Source organism: Lutra lutra, chromosome 10 (assembly GCF_902655055.1).
Source record: "Lutra lutra chromosome 10, mLutLut1.2, whole genome shotgun sequence".
Classification (NCBI taxonomy): Eukaryota; Metazoa; Chordata; class Mammalia; order Carnivora; family Mustelidae; genus Lutra; species Lutra lutra.
The window spans coordinates 59,349,125-59,371,619 of record NC_062287.1 but is presented as its reverse complement, the minus strand read 5'-3'; the positions used below and the strand labels follow the sequence as shown (position 1 = coordinate 59,371,619).

At 37.6% G+C, this 22,495-nt stretch overlaps 1 protein-coding gene across 1 annotated transcript; it reads right to left on the bottom strand.

Moving 5' to 3' along the window:
• Nucleotides 1–9,356: 9,356 nt before the first annotated feature.
• LOC125079280 (olfactory receptor 51G2-like) lies at nucleotides 9,357–10,301 on the bottom strand. Its single transcript, XM_047692775.1, has one exon. The coding sequence runs from the start codon at nucleotides 10,296–10,298 to the stop codon at nucleotides 9,357–9,359; it is 942 nt and encodes a 313-aa protein (XP_047548731.1). The 5' UTR covers nucleotides 10,299–10,301.
• Nucleotides 10,302–22,495: the final 12,194 nt, after the last annotated feature.

The following is a 22,495-nucleotide window of genomic DNA, read 5'->3' as shown; positions in this document are numbered from 1 at the left end:
AGTTCGTACATATTTCCAGTTATCTGAAAGATAAGATTCAGATATGCCAATCTGTAAGTAATGATGTTCGCTATTAAAATTTTAACAGCTACTATATATTCATGTTTGAACCATGTCTTCTATAGACCTAATGTTCATTGTCTCCAGCCATCTCCCAAGGTTCCTTTCCATAAATTCCATACAATTAAAAAGCCAAGCAGGGTTTTGCAACAACAGCATTGAAAATATCTTTAAGTCCTACTTATAGGGTCAGCACCCCCAAACCCTATGTTGGTGGATCTTGATCCCAAGCAACACAGAAAATGGACCACTGTTCCCCCACCCCCATGCAGTCAAAAATCCACTTATAACTTTTGACACCCCCAAAACTTAACACTAATAGACTGTTGTTGACTTGAGCTTTAATATAAACAGTCGATTAACACCTATTTTTGTAAGTTATATGTTTTATATATGTATTCTTATAATTAAGTAATAGAGAAAATAGAATGTTGTTAAGAAAATCTTAAGGAAGAGAAAACACATGTATAGTGTTGTACCATATTTAAGTGGATCCACATAGTTCAAACTCATATTACTCAATGGCCAGCTGGATATATACAAATGATATAAGGCCAACAGAAGACAATTTGCAGTTCTAAATACCTAAATATCTCCATATTTATTAAATAAGTTGCATAACTAATTAATAACCTTCCAAAACAATCAGGTTCTGAGGGTTTCACTGATGAATTCTATCAAACACTAAAGAAAGAAATTACATCAATTCTTTAAAAACATTTGAGACTACAGAAGCTAAAAAATACTTATATTATGAAGCTGGACATACCTTAATACCAAAGTCATTTAAAGATGTCCAAAAAATATACATAGAGACTATATCTAGCCATCTATCTATATATAGAGACTATGTATCAAAATTATCTCATGAATAATTGCAAAAATCCTCAATGAAATATTATTAAATTAAGCTAACAATTTACCAGAATAAGTAAGTATACATGGAGCAATCATGCTTATTCTTAATATACAAGATTGATTCAATGTTCAAAAACAAACAATGTAACCTAGAGCATCAGCCTAAAGAAGAAAAGTCATATTGATCATATCAATGGTTAAAAAAATATATTTTCTTAAAAAAAAGTGACAACACATATTTATAAAAACACACAGCAAACAAGGATTCAAGAAGAACTACCTCAATTCATGTAGTAACAGATTAGAGACTTCACTATGTTTAGATAGATGATAAATGATAGAAAGATGATAGATAAATAGATGATAGATATTTATAGATATGTACACATACAGAGGTTGGCATTTCCTTGCTTTTCCAGCTGAGAGGGTCTTAAATGAATCACACCCCAGTAGCAAAGTACATCCAGTACCCTAAAATTTGTTTATAATACCATTATCCAATTAAAGGTATCAGTAATTTTCAGAGAAATATCACATCTAAGATTGAGGCACCTGATATATGGGATACACCTGTAGCAACTTGGGGTCCCAAAAAGTAAGGATGTGACCCTTCTCACCAAAAAAAAAAAAAAAAAGGACACGCAATTATGGGGGTAAGGAAAGGGACACAAGAGATAACTGAAAGAACTCCCAATAGCCAAAACTGGTCAATGTGGCAAAACAAAGGAATATTGGATTACAACCTAAAGTATGAAATAAATATTTGAGTCCATCTGGGTAAAAATTGAATCATAAACAAATGGGGGAATAGATTATCTCTCACACAAAAACAAATACCAAAGAAAAAGAAAAACCAAAAAACAAACCAACCAAACAATATATGAGGATGTTCCATGTCCAAGGAGGAGGAGCATAACTACTCACTGTTTAATTTGTGGGCTATATACTGCAAATTAGTTGCAAAGAGAAAACTTGGAAATGGAGGAGACAGAGACCCTGACATGACATCAAGTGATAAAGCTCAATATCAATAGTGATAAATCATGTCAATAGTATGTACTTTTGATATATTTTGAAATAAATAGAATTTTACCTCATTGATCTTCCCCAATCACATAACTCTGGTCTAGTCATGGGGGCAATAATCAGACTAATTTCAATTGAGGGATATTTTACAGAAACCTGACTAGTACTACTTTAACAACAACAACAACAACAACAAAAAAGATTTATTTGAGAGAAAGGGTGTGTGCACAGGGACAGGGAGGAGAAAGGGAAAAAGAATACGGTCTTCAAGCAGGTTTCCCCACCAAGATGAGAGCACACTGTGGGGCTCAATTCCAGCACCCATGAGATCATAAACCTGAGCTGGAAACAAGAGTCAGATGCTCAACCAGCTAAGCCACCCAGGTACCGCTAAAATCTGACTAGTATTTCTAAACACTGTGAAGTCATCAAAACTAAAAAAAGCCTCAGTAACTGTCACAGTCAAGAGAACCTAGGAGACCTAACTAGATAAAACTAGTCAATGTAATTTGGTATTCTGGATGGGATTCCCAATAAAGAAGAACATTAGATACAACTAAAGGATTCTGAATAACATGAACTTTAATAAAATATGAACTTTAGTTAATATTGTTTTATTAATTATAATAAATCACCATACTAGTGAAAAGTGTTACTGATAGGGGAAATTATGTATACATTTATATGAAAGCTCTCTGTACTATATTTACATTTTCTATAATCTACAGTGTTAAAAACTTTTTAAAAAAACATGTGGAAAATCAATTGGCTAGAAATTACTATAGACCTAGCAGAGAGAAACAGGATATGCTCTATGAAATATCAGCAATTTTAGTATATTGTTATATTTAATATTTATACATTAATTGTAATTTTATATATTAATTATAATAACAAATATACTAATATTATTACATTATAATATTATATTAATATTTAATATATTGTTGGAATTATGATAAGAGAATTCTGATAAAAGAATTAACAAAAAAGGTGAATACACTGAACAGAGATCCTAGACACACATATTTAATTGTCACATGACAGTGTTGACATTGCATACCCCAGTTTCTGCTTAGATGATCTATCGCTGAGAGTAGAGTGTTGAGGTCTCCTATTATTTTTTTTCCAAGATTTTATTTATTTATTTGTCATAGAGAGAGAAGCGAGAGTGAGCACAGGCAGACAGAGTGGCAGGCAGAGGCAGAGGGAGAAGCAGGCTCGCTGCCAAGCAAGGAGCCCGATGTGGGACTCGATCCCAGGACGCTGGGATCATGACCTGAGCTTAAGGCAGCTGCTTAACCAACTGAGCCACCCAGGCGTCCCGAGGTCTCCTATTATTAACATATTATTATCAAGATGTCTCTTTATTTTGGTTAACAGTTGGTTTATGTAGTTGGCTGCTTTGTGTTGGGGGCATAGATACTTAAAATTGTTAGATCCTCCAAAATTACTTTTATCTCCAAAATTCAGGAGTTCCATAAGTTTCCTCACAAGGCTCTGCCCCTCCAACAAAAATCCTTAGCTTTTGAGGTAAGTTAAATCTGGGGGACTTGAGAGAGCAACGATTGTTAGAAAGCCCAATTTTCCAATTTGGATGCACAACTAAACCAAGAAATACTACACAGCTTTTACTCAGTAATAATGCTGATGTTCTAAAAGCCATTTTTTGTACTCATATGTTTTATTCTTTATTGGCAATAAATATAGGAAGGAAAATGACGTCACACTTATCAACTTCCCTGTAACTCCGAAAATGAATCTAGGAGACATCTCCATGGCAACTCCTATCAGTATGAACTTCCACAAAATATCCTTGCCTGGGAATACTGTTAGTTAAGTGGTTTAGATTATTATCAACAAATCATAATAAATTTTTTACTATACATCAGGAAATGTTTTAAGTGTTATACAAGTATTAGCTTTTTAAATCTTCACAACAATGTTTTCCACTAGATATTACCCTGCTTGTTATAGAGGAGGAAATGGAGACACGATTTCTTTCCCAAATTCATATGTCCATTAAGTAGGGAAGACAGGATTTGAACCCACATGTCTGTCTCATAGTTCATCCACTTAACCAATTTTCAGTATCTCACATTTATTTCCTTAGATCCCTTTATACCATAAATTAACCCCTCTCTTATTTTACTGTTAATAAGAACCAGGAAGCAGAAAGGATTTGTGTTCAAAACAACTGGTCTTTGTTTTATTATATTATCTCTCCCATCAAAGTTCTAACAAGTACTCTACTCCATGAGATGATAGATATTAGCTGGGCTTCATTTTTTTCCTGATAGTATTTAACGCTGAATTGTGTTTAGTATGGAGTTGAGAGGGAGAGGTAAGTTTTAGAGAAATTGACCTGATAACAGCAGGTAAACAACATGGTAATGAAAAAAAGAGCCAGAATGACTTGCCAATCCCATACATAAAGTCATCCTGATCTTCTATGACCTGGCCTTGTACATAGGGCCCATGAGAAGGAATCTAGAACTAGAGGGATCTTGAAGAGAAAGAATGTGAGGTAAGCCCTCCTCATAGCTATTCCTGCCTAGAGATGAGCCAATTTATCACAAGTCATCCCAAGCTTGGGAAACAGTATTCAGAATCAGGATATTTTCTTCTTTCTTTCTTTCTTTCTTTCTTTCTTTCTTTCTTTCTTTCTTTCTTTCTTTCTTCCTTCCTTCCTTCCTTCCTTCCTTCCTTCCTTCCTTCCTTCCTTTCTTCCTTTCTTCCTTTCTTCCTTTCTTTTTTTCCTTTTTTCCTTTCTTCCTTTCTTCCTTTCTTCTTTCTTCCCTTTCTTTCTTCCCTCCTTCCTTCCTCCCTTCCTTCCTTCCTCTCTCTTTCCTCCTTTCTTTCTTTCTTTCACCAATGATTCTTTGCTTCATGTTTGTTTAATAACACATAATGTATTATTTGTTTCAGAGGTACAGGTCTGTGATTCAGTAATCTTATATAATACCAAGTGCTCATTACATCACATGACCTCCTTAATATCCATCTGCCAGTTATCCTATCCCCCCACCACCCCTCCCTTCCAGCAACTCTCAGTTTGTCTCCTATGATTAAGAGTCTCCTCAGGTTTCATCTTGTTTTATTTTCCTTCTCTTCCCTTATGATCCTCTGTTTTGTTTTTTAAGTTCCGTACCAGTGAGATCATATGATCTCAACCCATGGAATGGGAGAAGATATTTGCAAATGACAGTACAGATAAAGGCATGATATCCAAGATCTATAAAGAACTTCTCAAACATGACACCCAAAAAACAAATAATAAAATAAAAAATGGGCAGAAGACATGAACAGACACTTCTGCCCATTTCTTGATTGGATTATTTGTTCCTTGGGTGTTTGGTTTGATAAGTTCTCTATAGATTTTGGACACTAACCCTTTATCTGATTATGCCATTTGCAAATATCGTCTTTCATTCTGTAGGTTGTCTTTTGATTTTGTTGACTGTTTCCTTTGCTGTGGAAAAGCTTTTTATCTTAATGAAGTCCCAATAGTTCATTTTTGCCTTTCTTTCCCTTGCCTTTGGAGATATGTCTAGCAAGAAGTCTGCTCCAATTTTTATTGCTTCTCTTCTTCTGCTAGGTTTAGGCTTTATTTGGTGTTCATTCTCCAGATCTTTTAGGTGTAAGGTTAGATTGTGTGTTTGAAAATTTTCTTGTTTCTTGAGAAGGGCTTGTATTGCTATATACTTCTCTCTTAGGACTGCCTTTGCTTCATCACAAAGATTTTGAACAGTTATGTTTTCATTTTCATTTGTTTCCATTAATTTTATTTAATTCTTCTTTATTTCCTGGTAGAACCATTCATTCATTAGTAGGATGCTCTTTAGCCTTTATGTATTTGAGTTCTTACCAAATTCCCTCTTGTGACTTCCAGTTTCAAAGCATTGTGGTCTGAAAATATGCAGGGTGTGACCCCAATCTTTTGGTACCAGTTGAGACTTGATTTGTGACCCATTATGTGGTCTATTCTGGAGAATGTTCCATGTGAACTTGAGAAGAATGTGTATTCTGTTGCTTTAGGGTGTAATATTCTGAATATATCTGTGAAGTCTATCTGGTCCAGTGTTTCATGCAAAGCCCTTGTTTATTTGTTGATCTTCTGCTTAGATGATGTGTCCATTGCAGTGAGTAGGGTGTTAAATTCCCCCATTATTATTACATATTAGTATCAATATGTCTCTTTAATTTTGTTATTAATTAGCTTATACAATTGACTGGTCCCATTTTAATGGCATACATATTTACAATTTTAGATCTTCTTTTTGGATAGACACCTTAATTATGATATAGTGGGTGTCCTGCCTCATGTCTTATTACAGTTTTTGGCTTAAAATCAAATTTGTCTGATATAATAATTGTCACTCCAGCTTTCTTTTGATGGCGTTTAGCATGATAAATGGCTTTCCACCCCCCCTCACTTTCAATCTGGAGGTGTCTTTGGATTTAAATGAGTCTCTTGCAGACAGCATATTGATGGGTCTTGCTTTTTTATTCAATCTGATACCCTGTGTCTTTTGATTGGTGCATTTATCCCACTTAATTTAGTGTCATTGTATTACCTGTAAAGTGACTATTACTGTATATTGTCTCTATTTCTTTAGGTCTATGTTACTTTTGGGCTCTCTCTTTGCTTAGAGGATCCCTTTTAATATGTCTTGTAGGGCTGATTTGGTGATCACAAATTCTTTTAGTTTTTATTTGTACTGGAAACTTTTTGTCTCTCCTATTTTGAATGACACCCCAGCTGGACAGAGTATTCATGGCTGCATATTTTTCTCATTTAGCATCCTGAATAAATCATGCCAGTCACTTCTGGCCTGCAGGTCTCTGTGGATAGGTCTGCTGCCAATCTAGTGTTTCTACCCACAGACCTCTTGTCCTGAGCTGCTTTCAGGATTTTCTATGTGTCTTTGAGATTTGCAAGTTTCACTATTATATGTCAGGTTATTGGCTTATTTTTATTGATTTTGAGGGGGGTTCTCTGTACTACCTGGACATGGATCCCTGTTTCTTTCCCCAGATTTGGGAAGTTCTCTGCTATAATTTGCTCCAGGATACTTTCTGTCCCTCTCTTTCTTTCTTCTTTGGGATCCCAATTATTTTAATAGTGTTTTTTCTTTATGGTATCACTTATCTCTCAAATTCTCCCCTAGTGATCCTATAGTTGTTTATCTCTCTTTTTCCCAGCTTCTTTATTCTTCATCATTTGGTCTTCTCTATCACTAATTCTCTCTTCTTTCTCATTTATTCTAGCAGTTAGAGCCTCCATTCTTTTATTAACATATAATGTATTATTTGCCTCAGGGGTACACATCTGTGAATCATCAGACTTACACATTTCACAGCACTCACCATAGCACATACCCTCCTCAGTGTCCATAACCCAGCTACCCTATCCCTCCCTCCCCAGCCCCCAGCAACCCTCAGTTTGTTTTGTGAGATTAAGAGTCTTATGGTTTGTCTCCCTCCTGATCCCATCCTTTTTCATTTTTCCTTCCCTACCTCCAACCATCCCCTGTTCTGCCTCTCAAAATCCTCATATCAGAGAGATCATATGATAATTGTCTTTCTCTGATTGACTTATTTCACTCAGCATAATACCTTCTAGTTCCATCCACGTCATTGCAAATGGCAAGATTTCATTCCTTTTGATGGCTGCATAGTATTCCATTGTATATATACCACATCTTCTGTATCCATTCATCTGTTGAGGGGCATCTAGGTTCTTTCCATAGTTTGGCTATTGTGGACATAGCTGCTATAAATATTCCAGTGCACATTCCCCTTCAGATCACTACATTTGTATCTTTAGGTAAATACCCAGTACTGCAATGGCTGGGTCATAGGGTAGCTCTACTGTCAACTTTTTGAGGAACCTCCATGCTGTTTTCCAGAGTTAGAGCCTCCATTTTTAATTGCATCTCATGAATAGCCTTTTGGTTTCAAGTTGCTTAGATTTTAGTTCTTCTATTTCTCCAGAAAGGGATTCTTTATTTCTTCTATGCTTTTTCAAGCTCAGCTAATGTCTTTATAATCATTCTAAATTCCAGTTCTGACATCTTACTTATATCTGTACTGATTTGGTCCCTGGCAGTCAGTATTGCTCCTTGTTCTCTTTTTTGAGGTGAGTTTTTCCATCTTGTCATTCTTCCAGAAAGTAATAATCACTTTTCTATTTGTAGACTTGCAGGAATTCTTTTCTTAAGTCTCTGGTTGAGTTTACAGGTGTTCAGAATGTTTTGATAGCTATCTAGCTAAATTCCTGGGACCAGACAAAACTAAAGTCTCCTACTCCTCTGCCATTTTGGAAAGTCTCCCTGTAAATGTATCTTAAAACACTGAATTTTATACTTTTTTTTTTAAATAAGATTTTATTTATTTATTTATTTATTTATTTGAGACAGGAAGAGAAAGCACACACATGCCCATGAGTTGGGAGGAGGAGCAGAGGAAGAAATAATCTCAAGCAGACTTCTCACTGAGCCCAGAGCCCAAAGTCAGTCTCAATCTTCACAACCCTGCAACCGTGACCTGAGCAGAAACCAAGAGTCAGACACCTAACACTGCAACACCCAGGCACCCCGAATTACATACTTTAATTGAATGAATTATATGTAGGTGAATTATATCTCAGAAAGCTGTTAACATTTTTTTAAAAATACAGTATTTAACAACCTAGTCGCTTAAAATATATATTGAAGTAAAGGGATGGAGATAGATACAACATGCTAACATTAATAAAAAACAAACAAACAAACAAACAAAAAATTCTAGAGAAGCTATATTAATTTCAGAAAAGACAATCTTTAAAGTGAGAAAAGCTATCAAGGATAAAGGGCATTATATTTTGATAAAGTGATTTCCAAGAAACATAACAAATCTTAATATCTATGCACCCAACAAAAGAGAATCAAAATACCTGAGGTAAAAACTGATAGAATGAAGAAGAGAAATAGAAAAATCCACTCATATTTGGAAGCTCTAACAGCTCTCTTTCAGTAACTGATAGATCAAAAGCCATCTTAAAATCTATTCTTCAGAAATTGAGGAACTTCCCAAAGTGTAATGAACAACTTCATTAGACTGTTGACTTCATGCTTTTAGTTTCACAAACATATACTGCTAATTATTAAAAGAAAAATCATAATTCCGGTAAGAAGGACCTAACTTAGGTTTAGTGACTTCCCTAGTTGTCAACATAAAGACAAAACAAAACCATGTCTTTATTCTCTATACTAAAAATACAGATTTTACTGCTATTGAGGTTTATATCTACCACCTTGAAATTAAAATATTATTAGCAAAATTTAATTCAAAATTCAACATTAATATGAAATACTCTCATAAATATAAAGGAGAGGGGGAAGAAATATGTCTTCTAGGTTCTCTCTCACTTAAACTTTCTGTTGCTTAAATTTCCGGAGGATTTGATCACGAATCTGCTTGGTCTTGACACTGTAGACAATGGGGTTCATTAGGGGTGGGACCAGCAAGTAGACATTGGCCATGAGCACATGGACAATTGGGGAAGCATTCTGCCCATAGCGATGGATCATAGAGAGCCCAATCATTGGTATATAGAAAGTGAGTACCGCACAGATGTGGGAGATGCAGGTGTTGAGGGCTTTCACCCTCTCTGTCTTGGAGGCTATACTCAATACTGTGCCAAGGATGAGGATATAGGAGAGGAGAAGAAGCACTGAATCAAGTCCCATGGAGCAAATGACCACCATGAGGCCATAGATGCTGCTCACTCGATGGCTGGATATAGTTGTTTTTATGAGGTCCTGGTGTAGGCAGAATGGGTAGGAGAGAATATTGAGAGGATGATATTGAAGCCTCTTTAGGAGGAAGGAAGCTGGAAAGACTAGAGCCAAGGCCCTTCCAGCAATTGCCAACCCAGTTCCAATGATTACATCATTGGTTAGAATGGCCACATAGCGCAGGGGCTCTCGGATTGCTACCAAGCGATCAAAGGCCATGGCCAACAGCACAGCTGACTCAATAATTGAGAAAACATGAATGAAGTACATCTGGACCAGGCAAGCATTAAAGGAGATCTCCCGGGCATGGAACCAGAAGATGCTGAACATTGTAGGCAAGGTAGTAGTGGATAGGCCCAGGTCAGTAAGTGCCAGCATTGATAGAAAGTAGTACATTGGTTGGTGGAGGGAAGGCTCAGTTCTGATGATAAACAGAATGGTAATGTTTCCTGAAATTGAGGTGGCATAAACCAAAAAGATGGGGATGGAAATCAAGCTATATCTGCTTTCAAGGCCTGAGTAGCCTGTCAGGAGGAAGCGAGGGTACAAGGCAGAGCTATTGAAGACAGACATCGTGGTGATGGAGGTACCCTCAGTCTAATTGGGAAGACGAGAACCTGCAACAATTCATGTACAGTCAATATTGCAAGAAGAACCAATGCTCTGATGCATGCTGCTCTGCGTAGTCTTTCTAGTCATTCCTTTGTTCATTATATACAATTACCACCCACATTTATTATCTTCCCAATTAATCTATTTCATCACTGTACATTTATTGAGAATATATTTTATAAAAGGAAAACTGGTAATACTAAAATGTAGAGAAATATATAAAAACAGAATTCAAATACTTATAGCCTAGTAAATGGAGAGATCTAAAATCAACGTAGTAGTTTAATACAAGCCCCTACAAAACACAGAAAGAGGGAGTTAACCTGACCCAGAGATGTCAGGAAAGATTTACTGAAGGAAGATTTATTTATTTATGACCTGATTCAAGACCTGAACCCAGTCTTGAATTAGGTCTTCAATGACAAGTATGAGATAGAGGGAACAAAAGGCTGTGTTGGCTATTCTATGCTGATTGAAAACCAGGTAAATGCAGAAAAATGTTAGCATTATACATGTAAATGAATGCAACTGAGCAAAACAGTGGGATAGGGTGATTTTCAGATAGTTATCAGAGTAAAGATTGAATAGATATGGACCAGAATTTTGAAGGAATTTGTGTATAAATATAAAGAGCTTAGACTTAATCTTAGAAGACACAATATAGTCATTTTAATAAAAAGTAAACAGTATGACCAGATTTATATTATATTGCCATCAAACTAGAATCATTGATAAGAATAGACTAAAGGTTGGCAATAGAAGGCAGAGAAATCCTTTAGAAGGTTATCATAGTAATATTTAAGACAGATTAGTGAACTTCTTTGAGCATAAAATCTGGGAACCATATTATCTTACTTAAGAGATTATGTAAGAAAATGTAGCTAAAATTATTGCACAGAGTCTGAGACATTTGGGCTTAAGTGAAGCAAAATGTTAATGGAGTTACCAAAGTACCCACAATCTTAAGTGTACCAATTTTAAATGTAACAGGAATCCAAAGGCAGGTGTGACCTGGAGTATCCAAGTTATCACTTATAAAGATATTACACTTCAGGGCTTCTCTTGAGAGCTATTTTGTCAAATTTCTTTTTTGGCTCATAATACTGCCAAGAGTGTATGATACATGGGAGAATGAGATAGAGGAGGTACTCAAATCACCATGAACATTATCATCATCATTTTTAATGGTATAATTTTTAGTTAATATCAGATACCAATGTTTCAAAGAACAGAGATTTCAGTACATTGATTCCTATTGTGTACTACCTATATCTGGAGATGAGTTTACAATGGTATCCCATCCTAGGGCTCTTTTGATCAGCCTTTGAAGATGATACTCTGGCTCACTTTGGGGGAAATGACACTCTATACCTCTGACTTATCCTAAAGCTGTGAATTTGCATGAGCAATGCCTCTTGACTTACCCTTCTACTTCTTGGATTCTTCAAATATATTAAGTACTTATAATTTCTTGCCCATTTTGCTCACTTTTGAACCCTTCCTTTAGGCATACCTGAGTCCTCAAGTGCAGACAGCCATCCACCCTGCTACAGATTTGCTGGGCTCCATTCTGCCAGGCCAAGGGAATTGTTGCAGGTAGAGAGAGCCATTGAATATGGACATAAAAGAAGACTAAAAAGCACAATGGCAGGTAGCTCTCCAAGGAAGAAGTATAGATGTCCTGAATGAGGCATCCGTTTCTCCTTCAGCAACTCCAGAGCCAAGATAACATGTTTGCTTTCAGTGTCTCTGACTCTACCCAGCTAGGTGCTTTAACCATACTACACTTCTTGGCTTTAACTACTTTAAACTGCATTGCCCCTCTTGACTAGCTATCCCCTCAGGAACATTCTTTTTTTTTTTCTTAATGTAAACTTCAGAGAGGATAAATGCCACTGGAGATTTTACTCCTGCTCAGACAAAGGAGATGATTATGCCAATTCCCAAACTGGGAATCCAGATGTGCCAGCAACTGAGCAGTGTCCTTGGGATCCTCTGATGGAGTAAAACAGTGAATTTAGTCAGAATAGAGTACTAGAAAAAGTCTGTGCTCTGAATAAAAGACAAAGACAGCAGTTATTTACTAGCAGTTGAATGTTGGGAAAATTACAGTAGTTCCTCTTTACTTTAAAGTGGTTTCACTTTATGTGATTTCAGTTACCCAAGATCAATTGTGGTCTGGAAGCAGATGATTCTCCTTCTGAAGTATCATCAGAAGGTCAGTTGTGGCACAGGCTTCAGTGCACTAGAAATATAAATCATAGCTTCTTTCCTCATTGCACTTTATTTGGTGCCTTGATCAAGCCTTCGCTGAAATAACCTTCTTCTAATGTCTAACGTGTGGCACCAGAAGGAAAAAAAAAAAGATGAAAATGAAAACAGACAAATAGACCAAAGAATAATTAACATGTGAGATATTCAAAGGCTCTAAAGATACATGAGAGAAGAGTACAACACAGAGCCAATATCTGAGGGACAATGGCCCAGAAATTTCCATCTGAATCTAGTGTTCTGCAGATTATCAGGAATTGATGTCTTTCTTGAAACCTTATTTGAAAGTTTTATAGAGAGAAAATCCCAGGCCCAGATAGCATTTTTTTAAAGATTTTATTTATTTATTTGACAGACGGAGATCACAAGTAGGCAGAGAGGCAGGCAGAGAGAGAGGAGGAAGCAGGTTCGCTGCCGAGCAGAGCCTGATGAGGGGCTCGATCCCAAACCCCGAGATCATGAGTTGAGTCGAAGGCAGAGGCTTAACCCACTGAGCCACCTGGGTGCCCCCCAGATAGCATTTCTTTTTTTTATGAAAAAAATTTTTTTTATTTTTTTTATAAACATATATTTTTATCCCCAGGGGTACAGGTCTGCGAATCGCCAGGTTTACATACTTCACAGCACTCACCATAGAACATACCCTCCCCAGTATCCATAACCCAACCCCGTTCTCCCAACCCCCATCCCCCATCAACCCTCAGTTTGTTTTGTGAGATTAAGAGTCACTTATGATTTGTCTTCCTCCCAATCCCATCTTGTTTCATTTACTCTTCTCCTACCCCCCAAGCCTCCCACATTGCATCTCCCTCCCTCATATCAGGGAGATCATATGATAGTTGTCTTTCTCCGATTGACTTATTTCGCTAAGCATGATACCCTCTAGTTCCATCCACGTCGTCGCAAATGGCAAGATTTCATTTCTTTTGATGGCTGCATAGTATTCCATTGTGTATATATAACACATCTTCTTTATCCATTCGTCTGTTGATGGACATCTAGGTTCTTTCCATAGTTTGGCTATTGTAGACATTGCTGCTATAAACATTCGGGTGCACGTGCCCCTTCAGATCATTACGTTTGTATCTTTAGGGTAAATACCCAGCAGTGCAATTGCTGGGTCATAGGGTAGTTCTATTTTCAACATTTTGAGGAACCTCCATGCTGTTTTCCGGAGTGGTTGCACCAGCTTGCATTCCCACCAACAGTGTAGGAGGGTTCCCCTTTCTCCTCATCCTCGCCAGCATCTGTCATTTCCTGACTTGTTCATTTTAGCCATTCTGACTGGTGTGAGGTGATATCTCATGGTGATTTTGATTTGTATTTCCCTGATGCCGAGTGATATGGAGCACTTTTTCATGTGTCTGTTGGCCATCTGGATGTCTTCTTTGCAGAAATGTCTGTTCATGTCCTCTGCCCATTTCTTGATTGGATTATTTGTTCTTTGGGGTTGAGTTTGCTAAGTTCTTTATAGATTTTGGACACTAGCCCTTTATCTGATATGTCATTTGCAAATATCTTCTCCCATTCTGTCAGTTGTCTTTTGGTTTTGTTCACTGTTTCCTTTGCTGTGCAAAAGCTTTTGATCTTGATAAAATCCCAAAAGTTCATTTTTGCCCTTGCTTCCCTTGCCTTTGGTGATGTTCCTAGGAAGATGTTGCTGCGGCTGAGGTCGAAGAGGTTGCTGCCTGTGTGCTCCTCGAGGATTTTGATGGATTCCTTTCTCACATTGAGATCCTTCATCCATTTTGAGTCTATTTTCGTGTGTGGTGTAAGGAAATGATCCAATTTCATTTTTCTGCATGTGGCTGTCCAATTTTCCCAACACCATTTATTGAAGAGGCTGTCTTTTTTCCATTGGACATTCTTTCCTGCTTTGTCGAAGATGAGTTGACCATAGAGTTGAGGGTCCATTTCTGGGCTCTCTATTCTGTTCCATTGATCTATGTGTCTGTTTTTGTGCCAGTACCAGGCTGTCTTGATGATGACAGCTTTGTAATAGAGCTTGAGGTCCGGAATTGTGATGCCACCAACTTTGGCTTTCTTTTTCAATATTCCTTTGGCTATTCGAGGTCTTTTCTGGTTCCATATAAATTTTAGGATTATTTGTTCCATTTCTTTGAAAAAAATGGATGGTACTTTGATAGGAATTGCATTAAATGTGTAGATTGCTTTAGGTAGCATAGACTTTTTCACAATATTTATTCTTCCAATCCAGGAGCATGGAACATTTTTCCATTTCTTTGTGTCTTCCTCAATTTCTTTCATGAGTACTTTATAGTTTTCTGTGTATAGATTCTTAGTCTCTTTGGTTAGGTTTATTCCTAGGTATCTTATAGTTTTGGGTGCAATTGTAAATGGGATGGACTCCTTAATTTCTCTTTCTTCTGTCTTGTTGTTGGTGTAGAGAAATGCAACTGATTTCTGTGCATTGATTTTATATCCTGACACTTTACTGAATTCCTGTACAAGTTCTAGCAGTTTTGGAGTGAAGTCTTTTGGGTTTTCCACATAGAGTATCATATCATCTGCGAAGAGTGAGAGTTTGACTTCTTCTTTGCCGATTTGGATGCCTTTAATTTCCTTTTGTTGTCTGATTGCTGAGGCTAGGACTTCTAGTACTATGTTGAATAGCAGTGGTGATAACGGACATCCCTGCCGTGTTCCTGACCTTAGCGGAAAAGCTTTCAGTTTTTCTCCATTGAGAATGATATTTGCGGTGGGTTTTTCATAGATGGCTTTGATAATATTGAGGTATGTGCCCTCTATCCCTACACTTTGAAGAGTTTTGATCAGGAAGGGATGCTGTACTTTGTCAAATGCTTTTTCAGCATCTATGGAGAGTATCATATGGTTCTTGTTCTTTCTTTTATTAATGTGTTGTATCACATTGATTGATTTGTGGATGTTGAACCAAGCTTGCAGCCCTGGAATAAATCCCACTTGGTCGTGGTGAATAATTCTTTTACTGTACTGCTGAATCCTATTGGCTAGTATTTTGGTGAGAATTTTTTCATCTGTGTTCATCAAGGATATCGGTCTGTAGTTCTCTTTTTTGATGGGATCCTTGTCTGGTTTTGGGATCAAGGTGATGCTGGCCTCATAAAATGAGTTTGGAAGTTTTCCTTCTATTGCTATTTTTTGGAACAGTCTCAGGAGAATAGGAATTAGTTCTTCTTTAAATGTTTGGTAGAATTCCCCCGGGAAGCCATCTGGCCCTGGGCTTTTGTTTGCTTGGAGATTTTTGATAACTCTTTCAATCTCCTTACTGGTTATGGGTCTCTTTAGGCTTTCTATTTCTTCCTGGTTCAGTTGTGGTAGTTTATATGTCTCTAGGAATGCATCCATTTCTTCCAGATTGTCAAATTTGTTGGCGTAGAGTTGCTCATAGTATGTTCTTATAATTGTCTGTATTTCTTTGGTGTTCATTGTGATCTCTCCTCTTTCATTCATGATTTTATTTATTTGGGTCCTTTCTCTATTCTTTTTGATAAGTCTGGCCAGGGGTTTATCAATCTTATTAATTCAAAGAACCAGCTCCTAGTTTCATTGATTTGTTCTATTGTTTTTTTGGTTTCTATTTCATTGATTTCTGCTCTGATCTTTATGATTTCTCTTCTCCTGCTGGGTTTAGGGTTTCTTTCTTGTTCTTTCTCCAGCTCCTTTAGGTGTAGGGTTAGGTTGTGTACCTGAGACCTTTCTTGTTTCTTGAGAAAGGCTTGTACCGCTATATATTTTCCTCTCAGGACTGCCTTTGTTGTGTCCCACAGATTCTGAACCATTGTGTTTTCATTATCATTTGTTTCCATAAATTTTTTCAATTCTTCTTTAATTTCCTGATTGACCCATTCATTCTTTAGAAGGATGCTGTTTAGTCTCCATGTATTTGGGTTCTTTCCAAATTTCCTCTTGTTATTGAGTTCTAGCTTTAGAGCATTGTTGTCTGAAAATATGCAGGGAATGATCCCAATCTTTTGATACCGGTTGAGACTTGATTTAGGACCAAGAATGTGATCTCTTCTGGAGAATGTTCCATGTGCACTAGAGAAGAATGTGTATTCTGTTGCTTTGGGATGAAATGTTCTGAATATATCTGTGATATCCATCTGGTCCAGTGTGTCATTTAAGGCCTTGATTTCCTTGTTGATCTTTTGCTTGGATGATCTGTCCATTTCAGTGAGGGGAGTGTTAAAATCCCCTACTATTATTGTATTCTTGTCGATGTGTTTCTTTGATTTTGTTATTAATTGGTTTATATAGTTGGCTGCTCCCACGTTAGGGGCATAGATATTTAAAATTGTTAGATCTTCTTGTTGGACAGTTCCTTTGAGTATGATATAGTGTCCTTCCTCATCTCTTATTATAGTCTTTGGCTTAAAATCTAATTGATCTGATATAAGGATTGCCACTCCTGCTTTCTTCTGATGTCCATTAGCATGGTAAATTCTTTTCCACCCCCTCACTTTAAACCTGGAGGTGTCTTCGGGTTTAAGATGAGTTTCTTGTAGGCAACATATAGATGGGTTTTGTTTTTTTATCCATTCTGATACCCTGTGTCTTTTGATTGGGGCATTTAGCCCATTAACATTCAGGGTTAGTATTGAGAGATATGAATTTAGTGCCATTGTATTGCCTGTAAGGTGACTGTTATTGTATATTGTCTCTGTTTCTTTCTGATCTACTACTTTGAGGGTCTCTCTTTGCTTAGAGGACCCCTTTCAATATTTCCTGTAGAGCTGGTTTGGTATTTGCAAATTCTTTCAGTTTTTGTTTGTCCTGGAAGCTTTTAATCTCTCCTTCTATTTTCAATGATAGCCTAGCTGGATATAGTATTCTTGGCTGCATGTTTTTCTCGTTTAGTACTCTGAATATATCATGCCAGCTCTTTCTGGCCTGCCAGGTCTCTGTGGATAAGTCTGCTGCCAATCTAATATTTTTACCATTGTACGTTACAGACTTCTTTTCCCGGGCTGCTTTCAGGATCTTTTCTTTGTCACTAAGACTTGTAAATTTTACTATTAGGTGACGGGGTGTGGACCTATTCTTATTGATCTTGAGGGGGGTTCTCTGAACCTCCTGGATTTTGATGCTTGTTCCCTTTGCCATATTGGGGAAATTCTCTCCAATAATTCTCTCCAACATACCTTCTGCTCCCCTCTCTGTTTCCTCTTCTTCTGGAATCCCAATTATTCTAATGTTCTTTCGTCTTATGGTGTCACTTATCTCTCGAATTCTCCCCTCGTGGTCCAGTAGCTGTTTGTCCCTCTTTTGCTCAGCTTCTTTATTCTCTGTCATTTGGTCTTCTATATCACTAATTCTTTCTTCTGCCTCATTTATCCTAGCAGTGAGAGCCTCCATTTTTGATTGCACCTCATTCATAGCTTTTTTGATTTCAACTTGGTTAGATTTTAGTTCTTTTATTTCTCCAGAAAGGGCCTTTATATATCCCGAGAGGGTTGCTTTAATATCTTCCATGCCTTTTTCAAGCCCGGCTAGAACCTTGAGAATCGTCATTCTGAACTCTATATCTGACATATTACCAATGTCTGTATTGATTAGGTCCCTAGCCTTTGGTACTGCTTCTTGTTCTTTTTTTTGTTGTGAATTTTTCAGCCTTGTCATTTTGTCCAGATAAGAGTTTATGAAGGAGCAAGTAAAATACTAAAAGGGTGGCAACAACCCCAGGAAAATATGCTTTAGCCAAATCAGAAGAGATCCCAAATCGTGAGGGGGGATAAAGGGGATAAAAAGGGGTTCAGAAAGAAAAAAAAACTATTAAAAAAAGAAAGCCGATAAAAAATATAAAAAGGAATATATATATATATATATACATATATATATGTATATATATATATATATATATTAGATAAACTATTTTAAAAACGTTAAAAAAAGAAAACGGTAAGAGTTAAAAAAATTTAGCAGAAGAAGAGAAAAAAAAATTGAAAAAGAAAAAAAAATTAAATTAACTGCAAGGCTAAAGAATCATGGGGAGAAAGCCATGAGTTCCATGCTTTGCTTTCTTCTCCTCTGGAATTCCGCCGCTCTCCTTGGTATAGAAACTGCACTCCTTGGTAGGTGAACTTGGTCCTGGCTGGATTTCTGTTGATCTTCTGGGGGAGGGGCCTGTTGTAGTGATTCTCAAGCGTCTTTGCCCCAGGCGGAGTTGCACCGCCCTTCCCGGGGCTGGGGCCAGGCTGAGTAATCCGCTGGGGTTTGCTGGGTTTGCTTTCAGGAGCTTTTGTTCCCTGAGCGCTTTCCGTAGAGTTCTGGAAGACGGGAATGAAGATGGCGGCCTCCTGGTCTCCGGCCCGGAGGAGCCGAGAGCCCGGGCCCCACTCCTCAGTGCGCCCTCAGAGAACAGCACCCAATTACTCCCGTCACCCTGGCCTCCGGCCACACTCTGAGCTGACCGAGCCTGTGACCGGTTCAAGGTAACCCCGAGTTTAGAGCTTACTCCTCGGCTCTGTCTCTGTAGCCGGCCTCCCTGCTCTAATACCGGTAAGCTCTGCGACACTCAGACACCCCCGATCCTTCTGTGACCCTGCGGGACCTGAGGCCGCACTGACCCCGCCTGGGCTTCACCCCAGTTAAGCCTCTGGAGTGATGTCCCTCAGTGGAACACTCTTTTAAAAGTCCCGATTTTGTGCTCTGTTGCTCCGCCGCTCGCCGGGAGCCGGCCCCTCCCCCCGTGGTCTATCTTCCAGTCGCTTTGGATTCACTTCTCCGCCAGTCCTACCTTTCAGATAGTGGTTGATTTTCTGTTTCTAGAATTGCTTTTCTTCTTCTCTTCAATCTCCCGTTGGATTTGTAGGTATTTGTAATCTTTAGATAAGCTATTTAGCTGATATCCCGCTACCTGAAGTAGTCTCAGCCTGCTACTTCTCAGCCATCTTGACTCCCCAGATAGCATTTTTAATGAATAACTTAAAACATAGAAAGAAGAAGAAGAATAGAAACCCTACATATGTATTTCTAGAGAATATAAAAAGAGGGATCACTTCTTCATGATTTTTATGAGGCAAGTATAACTATATGCCATTACCAGAAAATGACGTCACAGAAAACAAATATCGAAGAGCAAAATACTCTGTAAAATTGATTATAAAAAATCAAAACCAAATATTAAAAACTGTAATCCACTGACTACATGTGCATGCGCACGTGAGCGCGCACACACACACACACACACACATACACACATACACACTATGATCCTGTTGGATTTTTATGATAATACATAATCAGTATTAAATTTAGTCAAATATTTTTTCTTCATCAGTCTGGAGTAACAAATGATTTTCTCCTTTTTGTTTGTTTAAGTCAAGCATCAAATTGTTTTACATGCAAAAATCACACAGTGTAATTAACTATATGTAATATAGTGAATAGGGCATATATAGAAAATATAGTGAGTATAGTATATATAAAACATAGTGAATAAAAGGGATAAATCATTTGGTAATGTAGATTGATAAAGAAAAATTATTTGACTAATACTGATAATCCTTATTAAAACATATTAAACTAAAAAAAAAAGAACTTTCTTGATCTGATTTTAAAAACAAAAATAAACTTGATGTCCAGTTTCTTCTGGTTCCTCATGTCCTAACAATGAGGAAAAAACTGAACAGACTGAAAATCAACATCTCTTCTTGGATCCATGAGAGAAAGGACACAGGGCAAAACAGCCCCACCAAGAATGGAGAGTCAGAGAATATAGGGAGTCACAGCTTACAGAGTAGAGGCTCACAAGAAAGATGGCTTCAGGAGACACCACTAGTGTAGGAAAATCTGAACCAAATTAACAGGTTACTGGAACCTCAGCGTGACAAGTCTGACAGTTAAAATCCTCAGGGGGACCCAACAATGGCAGAGGGTAGAGAGTAAAATACTGTGATATTTGCCTCCAAAAAAGCTGTAGAAAAATTTTCTCATGCTCCAACCATGGAGAAGGGGAAAGGAACCATTTTGAAATATGCCATGGCTCTCTGTTCATTTTCATAAGGCCTTAGGAGAAATTAGTTAATCAGAGCCTAACCTGCTAGAATATTAGCATTTAACTGACCTTAGGAAAGCAAAACACCCAACTCCAGCCCTCTCTAGTTTGTCCATGTGGGAGATGGAAATACCCAACTCCAGTCCATGCTAACTATCCTATTTCATCTAAGGCAGGAGAATTAAAACAAAACAAAATAAAACAAACTGAGAAACAGCTGTGAAGTTCAAATTTCAGGGGTATAGATAGGCTCACTGAAAGACTGAAACTTAATCATAAGACTATAGGATACTTCTGCCCACCCCCACATATCTTCCTATATATTAATAAACCCTATTTAAAGTAGTTCTTTTTACTTGGTACATCATGTCCAGCTATTGGGGGAGGGAAGGAGCTTCCTAAAAGGCTGAAAATATAATTTGAAGAAACAGAGCAAACATCAGAACTAAATATGACAAGGATAGTTGAATTATCAGACCAGGAATTTAAAAACCTTATGATTGATTAATATGCTAACAACCCTAATGGATAAGGTAGAAAGCATGCAAGAACAGATGAAATTTCCTTTTCTCAACCTAGCCAAATGAGAGCCTCCACAACCCTTTTCTGTCTATACGTACATACAATGCTTAGGAGTAGAAGAATAAGAATTATGTACCTTCTCCCAGGCTCATACACTGAATTTGGACTTTTCTTAAGGCTTAGAATCAAAAATCATGGCTATCTGTTCTTACTTTGTTCCATCTTCCTGCACAAGGATGTCTCTGTGAGAATTAAATTTCATCTTTCATCTTTATCACAGTTTTTCTGGGAACCTCTCATCCCAGGGTTTCTAAGAAAGCAAACTTTGAGATAAAATTTAGTCTGCAGTATGTTTCAGATAGAGACTCGTTGGGATAAACACCCTAAGATGAAGAGGGATAGAAGTAGGATTGTCAGAAGGAGAAATTGAGCTGTGAGTCATATCTGATGCTATCTATGGTCCATACCACAGAAAGTTCTAGGGGTAAAATTGTCCAAGTGAATTTTTTTGCATTGGCCAAAAAGGTCAGGGCTTTATACCTTATATCTCAGTGGTTGGATAGGTCCTGACCTTGGGTAAGGCTCATATTTGCAACTGAGGAAATTCTTGAAGAGGCTGAAAGTCAAAGGCTTTTTACTGATGGCCCTTCCAGCAGCTGAAGCTACAAATCCTTTATTGAAGTGGGATCTGGGCAGGGGCATGTCCATGGCCATTACAACTCATTTCAGAGTCATTTCTTTTCTTAGGTAATGTGAGATAGTTCGAGAAATTCTCAAGTTTCTCCTGGAGATGGGGGTATATTACTAACACATGCTCTTTCTACAGTCTTTCTTTTTCTTCATGCTACCTCTCCTTCCTGGAATACCTTGCCTGGTGGGGTGCCGGTAAATGCTTAACAACCAACTCTCTAGGAAAATGTTTAAAAGCTTTGGTATATAGTGTTTACCTATTTCTGTTGTGTATTTTATAATGTATACATGATGTATTTCCATCACGACCAGTTTCAAACTACCAATGTTTTATAGAACATGGATTTGGAACAAGATATTGCACAATTGGCTTTCATAAGCCAAAGAAGCTAGCTTCAGCACACCACTTTCTTTCACACTTAGTCTAGATGGCAAGAATGAATTTAACCTACCAGACACAGCCAAAGTGTCAATCGCTTCAATCTCAATCTTTTTATTTTTTAAGATTTTATTTATTTATTTGACAGAGATCACAAGTAGGCAGAGAGGCAGGCAGAGAGAGAGGAAGGGAAGCAGGCTCCCTGCTGAGCAGAGAGCCCAATGCAGGGCTCGATCCCAGGACCCGGGGATCATGACCTGAGCTGAAGGCAGAGGCTTTAACCCACTGAGCCACCCA